The sequence below is a fragment of the Aquarana catesbeiana genome, linkage group LG08 (genome assembly GCF_042186555.1).
Source record: "Aquarana catesbeiana isolate 2022-GZ linkage group LG08, ASM4218655v1, whole genome shotgun sequence".
Taxonomy (NCBI): domain Eukaryota; kingdom Metazoa; phylum Chordata; class Amphibia; order Anura; family Ranidae; genus Aquarana; species Aquarana catesbeiana.
The window spans coordinates 208,357,505-208,369,191 of NC_133331.1; the positions used below are offsets into that span (position 1 = coordinate 208,357,505).

Sequence of the window (11,687 nt, forward strand, 5' to 3'; positions counted from 1 at the left end):
TTAAAGTGTCGCCTATGGGGATTTTTAAGTAGCGAAATTTGGTGCCATTCCACGAGCGTCTGCAATTTTGAAGCGTGACATGTTAAGTATCTATTTACTCGGCGTAACTTCATCTTTCACATTATGCAAAAAATTGGGCTAACTTTATTGTTTTGTTTTTTTGCAATGACCGCCATTGTATTTTCTAGGGTCTTTACTAAAATATATATATAATGTTTGGGGGTTCTATGTAATTTTGTAGCAAAAAAATTATGATTTTTACATGTAGGAGAGAAATGGCAGAATTGGCCTGGGTGACAAGTTGTTAAACAAGACGTACTTTACTATGCGGGCTCTTTCTCCATATGTTTGTGCCTGAAAACACCCCAGGAAGGATCACACCCAGGAGTTGGCGCTTTCATCACCCTGCTCACCATACTAAGCCTACGTGACCCGCAATGCAGTACTGCTTGGGGGTCCATTGGATCTGGTGAGTTCAACCATAAGGTGCTTGTGTGGACCCCGTACTGAGAACTGCTATATGTTTATGTGCACGTCTTTTTTGGACTTTCACTGGTCACATGCTTAATATTGATTTGCACTATTTCTAGCACAGCAGCACCTGTGGAAAGCACCTGCGAAAGGAACCTTCCAACTAGAAGTTTATACATATTTGCACGTGTTTTTTAAGCTTTCACTGGTTACATGCTTTATATATATATATATATATATATATATATATATATATATATATATATATATATATATATATATATATATATATATATATATATATATATATATATATAAAATTTTCTTTTTTTAATTAATTTTGCACTTTATTGTATTTACTCAGGCTGTCAGCGCTTTTTTCCAGTTATTAAATAGTATTTAAGCCCTAAATTAAGCTTACTATTATCTATTTATGTTCAACATATTTTAGCATATTTTAATGTTTCTGGTGCAACATAGAATAACTTTGTACTCTTAATGTTTTTTTTTTCTACAGTGCTAATATTCCCACATTCTCAAGCAACATCTGGAAACAAAGTTTATATGTCTATTGATAGAGCTGAAGACTTTTCCAATTCTCTGATTATTTGTAAAATGTATGGTGGAATATTGCCTTCTCCAGAAAATAGCGCAGAAGATTTAGCGATTTACGAATTAGCCAAAAAAACAGGGAAACATGGATTTCTTGGGATTAATGACAGGCAGCTGGAAGGAAAATTTGTGCATATTGATGGACGCCCAGCTGTTTACATGAACTGGAGAGACACTGAGCCTAATGGTCAAAGAACAGAGAATTGTGTAGAGCAGGATCCCAAACGTCGCAAATGGAATGACATCCCATGTGAATGGACTAGAACAATTATGTGTGAATTCAAAATGATTTAATGCAAGAAGAGAAGAGAAAAGTAAAAAGTGGTTAAGCATGTACAGGTTTACTTACCAAATGATAAAGTATTAAGTAATACAGGACTGATTGTACATTATGTTCAGGCATTTTGGATAATCATGTGGAGAACCAGAGCTTCTATCTGTATACAATAACAGAAATTTTGAAGTTTGCATAGCCAAAACGTTTTCTTTAAGTTTTGAGTAGCATTGGAAGAATTAGAACCCTGGTCATGGTTTGGCTATTGTCACCAAAATAAAAAATGATGGTGTCAGGATGCCAGGTGTTTGAAAAATGAATTGAGTCAGATATATTGATTGATCAATGTATAACAGTGCCTCCAAAAGAAATTAAAAATTAAATATAATTAAGTTAAAAAATTAATTATTCCTGAGATACGTTTGCCCTATGCAGATACTCTTAAAGTGGAGTTCCAACCTCAAAAAAAAAAAAATTAGTAATGTGTTTAAAAAAAATAAAAAAAAAACATTTGGAGAAAAATTTTTTTTTTTACTCACCTCTAAATGCCTGTTGCTAGGGGGTCCCTCGTAGTCTGCCTCTTTCGGTGCCTGGACTGGCGATATCACTTCCCTCGGTGCAGGAAGGGAGATCGCCTCTCTCCCCTCCCTCTTGTCAATCATCTGGGACACGTGACCGGTCCCAGATGATTGCGGGCCAGTGAGAGCGTGCGGCGCAGCTCGCGCATTCGCAGTGGGTGCCCGGCTGTGAAGTTAGAATGCCAGTGCCGCCGAGCGGAGGGGGGGACGAGTGGGGCTTCGATCCCCCGCATCGCTGGACCCTGGGACAGGTAAGTGTCCAATTAAAAGTCAGCAGCTGCAGTATTTGTAATTATGTGAAAGGAAGGACTTTGAAACAAGAAAAATACATTAAGATTTATTTTACAAGAAGTCACTTACAAACACCATTAATAACAGTGGAATTGAGATTGTGACCCAGGCACTAAGATGATAATCGCAATGAATTTTTAAATTATCCATTACAACAAATGTATACTAAATTACAGTATATCAGTGATCAGTTCCCTCTTGTAGATACTCTTTTTGCACTAAATTTGGCAGACAATAATCTGCGTTTGAATGACTAGGCCCGTCAACCCGCTGCAGTCAAATTAAAGGGCATGTCCTTCTATAAATTATGTCAATACAGCCAAAATATAATAACCTAATCCTTAGGTGTAAGGACATCATGAGGAGAGTAGCAAACAACCAGCAAAGGCTATTACCAACCGGAATATTAATAACACAACCAAAAATCATCAAATTTATATAATACACTATAGTTACCCTCAGAAGCAAAATGGAGTGGATCACTGTGCTAAAATAATAGGGCCTTAGGCTTCATGTTCATGTGATGTACCGTGGCCGCGCAAAATGAGACAAAGGTTCCCGCGGCCAGCGGTCAAAACATTCCTATCCTAAATGTAATTTTTTCATGTCTGATTTTGCAGACATGGTACAGGAGATGGTCAAAGACTGCAGACATGATACAAGAGATGGTCAGAGACTGCAGACATACTACAGGAGATGGTCACAGACTGTAGACATGATACAAGAGATGGTCAGAGACTGCAGATATAATAAAGGAGAAGGTCAGAGACTGCAGACTTATTACAGGAGATGTTCAGAGACTGCAGACATAGTACAGGAGATGATCAGAGACTGCAGACATAGTACAGGAGATGGTCAGAGACTGCAGACATGGCACAGGAGATGGTCAGAGACTGCAGACATGGCACAGGAGATGGTTAGAGACTGCAGACATGGCACAGGAGATGGTCAGAGACTGCAGACATAGTACAGGAGATGGTCAGAGACTGCAGAGATAGTACCAGAGATCGTCAGAGACTGCAGACATAGTACAAGAGGTGGTCAGAGATTGCAGACATAGCACAGGAGACGGTCAGAGACTGCAGATATAACACAGGAGATGGTCAGAGACTGCAGACATAGTACAGGAGATGATCAGAGACTGCAGACATAGCACAGGAGATGGTCAGAGACTGCAGATATAATACAGGAGATGGTCAGAGACTGCAGATATAATACAGGAGATGGTCAGAGATGCAGTTCCTATGGACGTTAGTAGATAATGGCTGATCGGCCCTCTCACCTGACCGAGCGAAACAGCAACAACGGTTCCTCTGATCAGGAGTCAGCTCACTCTGAATTGCCTGTGGCGACTCCGCTGGATAGAGCCCATTCTGTTTTCTGGCAATGACTCCATTCCTTTCTCCGCCAGGGATGGCGCTAGGCTGTGTGGCTTTCCCTCTGGTGGTGCAGGGCAGCGGGGTTCTCTGTCTGATGGTGTTCTCTCAGCACTGTCCTCTCCCTCTGGAGCCCTGGGTGCACTTCCCTGAAATCTTTCCGGGGCTCCTGGCTCTCTCTCTCTCACATTCAGCTGAGCATGCTGTGTGGGCTGCAGTTTCCGTGTTACAGTGGGGCTGCCAGTCCTCAGGACTACATGTCCCACAATTCTCTTCTCTGCTCCTTTTACTATTCTATTTCTTCTCTGGCCGATATGAAGGTGGGGGAAAAAACATAGTGGGTGGCTGTGCTGGCAAGCGCCGCTCACTAGTACAGCAGCGCATGCGAGGAGGAGAGGGAGAGGGAGGGGGGAAAGAAGAGCCCACAGCTGCAGTGGCATCAATAGGGTTGGTGTCACCAGGTGCAGTAAAACATGGTGTCACCCCCCACCAACTATAGTCGTCCCTCAGTGCAGACCCCCGTTCACTAAGTATAGACCCCCTCCCTCCATTATTACAGACCCCCCTCAGGACAAACCACCCCCCCTCCATTAGTACAGACCCCCCCAGGACAAACCACCCCCTCTATTAGTATAGACCGCCCCAGGAAAAGCCACACCCCCTCTATTAGTACAGACCCCCCCATTAGGGTACATAAAAACACCCGGCGACAGCTGGAAAGGAGAGGACAGTGTGCAGCAGCACCGCCCAGGTGTAGAACAGATTGCAGCAGACAGGAGTTAGACACAGAGAGGAGGATATGGAGAACACATTAAAATAAAATAAAAAACGTGCGCTCATAATCAACATATATAATCATATACAACTCACAATCTGTGCAAGAAATTCAAAGAAATAAAAAGTGCAAAACGGATCTTAATGAAAACAATCCAAATCCCTACAAAAACAAAAACAAACATACATCAAAAATAATACCAATAATTATTATATAGTGGGAAAATGTGAAAATGTGCTTAAGGCATGAATCATTACACTCCTTGAAGTTTCCCACCCCAAATGGATAAAAAACAGTCCTCAAATAAGGAATTTTTTAACTGAAAAAAGATAGTCCATAGAGTGGACAGCAGGAGAAGGAGTCCCATAGACAAATAACCAATTCACAGAAGCAGGGGGAACCATCCACGTTCCGACCGGTCAGACACTGCACAGATACATGGGGAGGGAGAAGTGTGAAGACAAAAGCTCTCATAGAATCCCACAGTGTTGAAAGGTGGACCCTTACCCTCAATGGTGGACCTCCCTTCTGGCGAGGTCTTACACGCAAGCAGACTTTGCCCTCCGCGGGGACTATGGATGGATGGTGTCCGGATCCTACTCGTGTACTGTGCGTCTCCGACCTGGCATGTACCAACTCGTCCACCGGCGGTGTCAGATCCCTCCACGTCTCATACAATAATTCTCATTCCACGGGATGATCCTCCGGAGATTTCGGGCTCTTCCTCTCCGATCAGAAATCTCCTCTCCTCCTCCTCTGTGGTCATCTGGCTTGTGAGAAGAGGAGAACACATGCCAGGCACGGACCCCCCCCCCAAGCGACATCACCGCATGGCTGGTCTCTCTCCTTACAGAGACAGCCCCTCTGATCTCCGGCTGCTTCACTCTCCTTCTCTGACAGAAGGAGGGAGGGGGGACGGCTTGGGCAGGAAACACGCCGGTGACCGACGGAGAGAGCTGCCTCTGGACACGAGCAAGGAGAGGAGGAGGGAGGGGAGCACTCTGGCGCTTCAGTGCCCCCACCTCTGTGGCGCCCGGGTACACTGCACCCCGCGCACCCACCTAGGATGGGCCCTGCATGAACCTTTACTACAGGGATGGCATTATATACATAGCAATCCATAAATCAAATATTAATTATACACATAAAAGTAATTTTTACACTTAAACTATGTCCATTTCACTACTTAAGTATGTCTAAATTATGAAGTACACATATTTTTAATGATTATAAACAAAACTATGATAATATTATGACTGAAGCCTTTTGAGATAATATGATAGCTTGTGTAAATATGTAAATTAATAAGTGTTCTTGATACTCTAACTTTTTCCAGTCTTTTTTTAAAATGCCCCAAACCCATCAAGTTTTGTTTTATACAACATTGAAAGATATCATTTCTTTCCATGGGTTTAAGACTCTTTCAGAAGGCTTCTAGAATGTTGACTTTTCAGATGTCCTTCACTTCAGTGACCAATAGAGAAACTACAATTGTCTTGGATACACAAGATTGTGAACTCTGGGTCATCTGGGTAAACAGACTGTGTCTTTTTCACAATACAACATTTGTGAGATCTGAAGGCCTTGTAAACATTAACCAGGAGTTTTATTTAAAGTGATTGTAAAAGATCACCTTATAAAACAACCCATTCAGTTTAAAATAAAATTGAACGCCAACACATTTTTGTATAGATATAAAAATATATTATAAATACATTTTTCCATTTTTTATCAGTATTTATATTCCCTCTGTTCTGCATAAGAGCTGGGAGAGGAGAAGCAGCAGCACACTGAACTTTCCAGTGAATGGCTGTGCAGCGGGGGGCGTGTCAGGACAAGTCTGATCATTGGAGGAGAGTACACGGTGTGTGCATAGCTAGAGAACTGACCACGTTGTAATCTCCTGCTTAGTGTGGTCAGTTTTTAATAGGAAAGCAGAGAGACTGGCAGGAACACCAGGGATTTCACATAAAGGAAGCAATACAAAAAGAACATGATATTTTCTCATACAAGTACATGGTACTGCAGGCACATATCAGGTATATGAAGTTTTAGGGTAACAAACGCTTTAACTTTCACATCTTGTCTATAGGAAAGAAAAAACTGTGTCTAGCTGTCTGAAACCATCTCAGTGTACCCAGGACTATAGGGTTTTTTACTTATTTAACTCACTCATTTGTTTTGAGATTTTATGCCGAGCAGTATCTCATTATTTTTAGAAACATTTTTTTCAGTTACGGTACTTTAATCACTAACTGGGAAACATTTCACATGACTGTATTTTGGATAAAAATTAGACTAGCTCATAGTTTAAAATTAGAGCAATGATATATCATATATATACTTTTTATTCGTAGAAGCTCTGACACAGGGGCGGATCCAGAGTCTACACTCGGGAGGGGCACTGCCAAAAATTTTGTGGGCAATTTGTAGGGGAAATGGCTGGTGTTGGCGCTTCAATCATCACGGCACCATGGTTAACATGGTGTCAGGATGATTGAAGTGCATTATTTCTATTATTACATTGTAATATAAAATAAAATAGTTCAACTCACCATAATGGAGAATCAGTGGGAGCCCTGAGCGTGTCACTTGCCACCGTCACCTGCCTTCAGATGTGGCTTGTCACTTGCTACATCGCCTGTTATCAGATGCAGATTGTCACTGCCAGTGGCCGACAGTGTCCCTGTTGTCCTAGAGTGAGGCCTGCACAGTAATGGCAGTCTTTTAGATGCAGAAATGCGGCTATGCAGGGAGGGGGGGGGGTGATAGTGGCATCTCCAGCTTTCATATTTAGGGGGTAGGTGGAGGGGAGGACAGGGTGGATGTAGCCAGGTGGAGGGGAGGACAGGGTGGGAGCAGCCAGGTGGTGGGGAGCAAAGGGTGGATGCAGCCAGGTGGAGGGGAGGACAGGGTGGACGCAGCCAGGTGGAGGGGAGGGCAGAGTGGGAGCAGCCAGGTGGAGGGGAGGACAGGGTGGACGCAGCCAGGTGGAGGGGAGGACAGGGCGGGGGCAGCCAGGTGGAGGGGAGGACAGGGCGGGAGCAGCCAGGTGGAGGTGAGGACAGGGTAGATGCAGCCAGGTGGAGGGGAGGACAGGGTGGTTTTAGCCAGTGACAATTTCCTGTACCTCTATGGAAGCTTGCATCCCGCCCCCCCTCACCCCCCTCGCTCCCCCATCTGGAGGTAAGTTCTTACCTTAGAGGATAATAATAGAATCACTGGCTCTCTCCACCCAACAGCCTCATGGTCTCTCTTCTCCTCTCTTCCCCTTCCCCCTTCCGCTTGACATGCTGGGGGCTGCAGTCCTCTCAGGGAATCATACTGGGGCCTGCTGGTATCCGGGGCTACATGTCCCATAATCCTCTAGCTGCTAGTTTCCCAGTCATTGGCCCTGGATGTAGCCAAAAGGAGGGCATTGCCAGATGAATACTCGGCTCAAAGAGGAGAAGGAGGGGTGAATATCCCCCGCAGCTGCTGCTCTGCCTGTGTCCCTTCACAGAGCCTGTCAGTTTCAGCGCCGCTGCCCTGTGTCAGCAACAGCTGATGGGGGGGTCAGCGTCAATCAGCACAGCTTGCTCACTATTTTCTCGGGGGGGGGGGCAATTGACCCCTTGCCCCACCCTCCTGGATCAGCCCCTGCTCTGACAATGGGATATCCAAAAAAATGTTGGTTGTCCCCGGAACAGGAATACAAGGTCAATCTTCAATTGGAGACATTTATTCTAGAGACCGTTGTCTAAGAGGGGAATTCCCTTCACTTTGTAGATAATTACTCTCACTTCCTGTTCCATCTCCATGACAGGAAGGGAAGATAATTCTCCCTAGTGGGACCAAGAAAAAAAAAATAAACTGCAACCCTTCCGTTCTCTATCCAAAGGTGAAAGAAGAGTTTTGGTACATACAATTTACTGAAAGGTGCTAAAACTACACTCTTTTCATTAAGGATTCATCTTTGATGTTTAGCATCAATTAAAATAAAGCAATTTCTGTATCACATCTATTCATTCCATTACACTATCAGCTTTTCACTAATTGATTTAAGTTAAAAAAAAGTTTCAGTAAGTAGAGATTATGGTGCAGCTCTGATGTAAGCAGCTATTCTCTGGTTCCTTCAGGGCTGGTGCAAGGATTTTTGACACCCTAGGTGAAACCTCATTTTGGCTCCACCCCTGACTCCTCATTTTCCCTGCCAATGTATATGGTGGAGGTGGCGGAGGTGGGGATTTTTGCGGCACCTCTCCACCTATTTCTTCAGCTGTGATCCACAGGCCCGCACCTGCACCTCGCTACCTGGCCTGAAGACAAATAGTGGGGACACCGGCTCGCTCACTCATGCCAGCCGTGGTCCGCAGGTATATGGGCAGGCTAGGTGACAGGGCTGGGCACTCAGCCCTCCCTTCTCAGCGCTCAGTTGTCGGTTGATTGGCAGTACTTATGGTTCCACAGTGGCTCACCTGGTGATCATTTGCTGCTCATCAGTCCAGCTTACAGCCAGCCCCTTCTGGCTATTTAAACTGCCTGGTTCATTCCTTCCGTGCCTTCGCCTTAGTCATACATATCTGGGGACTCTCTGCTGTGTTCCTATTGAAGACTTGCCTAGCCTCCGGTTCCTGATCCTGTCTGCTCCCTCCGACTACGTTGATATCTGGCTTCCTGATTTACTGGCTTTTTCTGACTACCAGCTTCGACTACTGTACCCTGGCTATGTTTTGACTACATTTACTATTGGTACCATTTTTACCATTATATTAAAAGATGTGATTTTTTTTACTGCATTTTCTGTCTCCATCTGATTTATGGTTTCTGACACTAGGGCAGCCCTCAAAAAGTGCACTCGCCTGCTCGCATTTTGCAAGTGCATTTTGAGGGCTGGTGAGCTATGGCTGCCTGGAGCGGGGGGGCGAGCACTGCCAGCAGCTTGGGTGGAATGGGAGTCCTTCTCCCAGTGATTGCGGAGGGGAAGAGAGAGAGAGAGAGAGACGCCCAGATGTTCAGAGCGCAGCACAGGGAACACCGCAATAACATCTTTCATTTCACATTGCCGTGTTCCCTGCCACTCGCTGTCAGATACAGCCATGCTCCCTGGTCCCGGGACTTTGATAGACAGATCACACGTCCAATCCCGGGACGGGTGATATGTCAATCAATAAATGTTCCCCGGCCAGGGGGAGGTGCTGTATATGACATTGAGTGGCGGGAACACAGCAATTGAAATGAAAGCTGTTATCGCTGTGTTCCCTGAGCTGCGTTCTGATCATCCGGGTGGCTCTCCTGTTCCTCTCCTCCCCTGCACAAGTAGGCTGCATAGTGGACACAGGCTGCATGGTGGATGGTGGACACAGGCTTCATGGTGGATGGTGGACACAGGCTGCATGGTGGATGATGAAAACAGGCTGCAAGGTGGGCAAAGGCTGCATGGTGGACACAGGCTGCATGGTGGATGGTGGACATAGGCTGCATGGTGGGCACAGGCTGCATGGTGGATGGTGGGCACAGGCTGCATGGTGTATGGTGGACACAGGCTGCATGGTGGATGGTGGACCCAGGCTGCATGGTGGACACAGGCTGCATGGTGGGCACAGGCTGCATAGTGGACACAGGGTGCATTGGTGGGCACAGGCAGCTTGCAATGGTTGGCACAGGCAGGCTGCATTGGTGGGCACAGGCAGCTTGGATTGGTGGGCACAGGCAGGCTGCATTGGTGGGCAGAGATAAAGTTGTTGTTGTTAATATTTATTTTTATAACTTAATTCTGCATAAAACATTTAAGTGTCATTTATTGAGGTAATTTAGGAGGGCATGTTTAGGGGTGGGGCGTGTTTAGGGGCGGGGCAACTGGTGGCGAGTAACCCTTGAGGCCTGGCTAGTAGCTCAGGACCAGGGTACTATATGGACAGGCTAGGGTAGTATATATACAGGCTAGAATAGTATATGGACAGGCTAAAGTAGTATATGGACAGGCTAGGGTAGTATATAGACAGGCTAGGGTAGTATATGGACAGGTAAGGGTAGTATATAGACAGGCTAGGGTAGTATATTGGTTTTTAGTTTGAACATTACAATTTACAAGTTAGCAACATTTCGGCTTATGTATAAATTAAATGACCTTAGCAACCAGCAAGCAGATCAGCAGCCACCTTGTAAAATATGATGGATTCCCTCTGTGCTCTCTCATATATTCTGCCACTACAGAACTAACTTACCAGCTAACCTCCCTGGTGCTCTCGCTCTCTCTCAGTCTGCAGAGCTTTGCCTCACAGATACACCAGAGAAGAAGACGGGCTGGTCACAGCCCTTCCTCAAGTCCCTCCCAATGGAAATGCACGCCTCGCAGGCTACACCCATGTTTTCTGTGTCTTGTGGGTACCCGGCCCCTGCAGCGCCTTAGCTCTTCGGGAGTGTCAGTCTGACTCTGTGTGCAAGCAGCCTGCAGCAAGTATGAGTGTGCTATATTGAGGGCAGTGGAGCGGCCTTTTTACAGAGCCTCAAAGCAGACCAGGGGGAAGTTGCCACCTTGCCCCCCCCGGGCCCAGTCAGCCCTGGCCAGTGCAGCATCCCCGACTGATGTGTGCTCTAGTCTGGCGCCTACCTTGCCTATAGGTAGCAATGGCCCTGGGTTCCTTGGACACATAATTACTCAGTCAGGCAAGCTTGACATATTCAGTGGAGGAACTGAACTCGGGAAGCTGGTCCAAAAAGAAGAAGCTCTGCTTCCTCATGTGAAAGCCTCCAGCAAGAACAACAGTGAGCAGTACAGAAGTCCTGCTTCACAACTTTATGAGATGGGAACGAGGGACACCTATTAGCAAAAGTATGTAGGCACAGGACACACCTACTGCCATGCCCCCTTAAAGGAGCATTATACAAAAAATGTTTAGTTAAAGTGTAACTCCACTTTTGTTGAGAAAAAAACATTCCCCTCTGGGTGATCTATGTATATTGCAAGGATTATAACAACCTTTGTTGCAGATTCCTACCTTTTGTTATTCTGAAGAAATCCATGTGTGTTTGTCTGTGCCTCTGGGCTAAGTGAGTCTAATGGTAGTGGTTTCATAATTATCAGTCAGCTGTGGCAGCTGTAGGGCACTAATGAGGAAAGCTGCTGGGCCTGCATCCCTTTAGACGTGTTCCTATTGGAAATATATCACCAAAAATTACATTTGTGTTGCAGGGGATGCCTGAAATCTGACTTGTATCTTTGGCAGACTTCTCGGAAAATTGACGAGCCAATCACACAAGCAAGAAATAATGTTTCTGGGGAGTGGTCAGTACACATTCTGTGTACAGAACAACTCCATGTAGCCATA

The 11,687-nt window shown here is 45.4% G+C and overlaps 1 protein-coding gene across 3 annotated transcripts in view; it reads left to right on the top strand.

The window, feature by feature from the left end:
• Positions 1-1,677, top strand: part of LOC141106244 (pulmonary surfactant-associated protein D-like) — a 106,271-nt gene extending 104,594 nt beyond the window's left edge. For all 3 annotated transcript variants that reach the window (XM_073596860.1, XM_073596861.1, XM_073596859.1), the window contains one exon: positions 989-1,677. In XM_073596860.1, the coding sequence (XP_073452961.1) occupies positions 989-1,377 (389 nt within the window). In that variant the 3' untranslated portion in view covers positions 1,378-1,677. The remainder of the gene's footprint in view (positions 1-988) is intronic.
• The last annotated feature ends 10,010 nt before the right edge of the window (positions 1,678-11,687 follow it).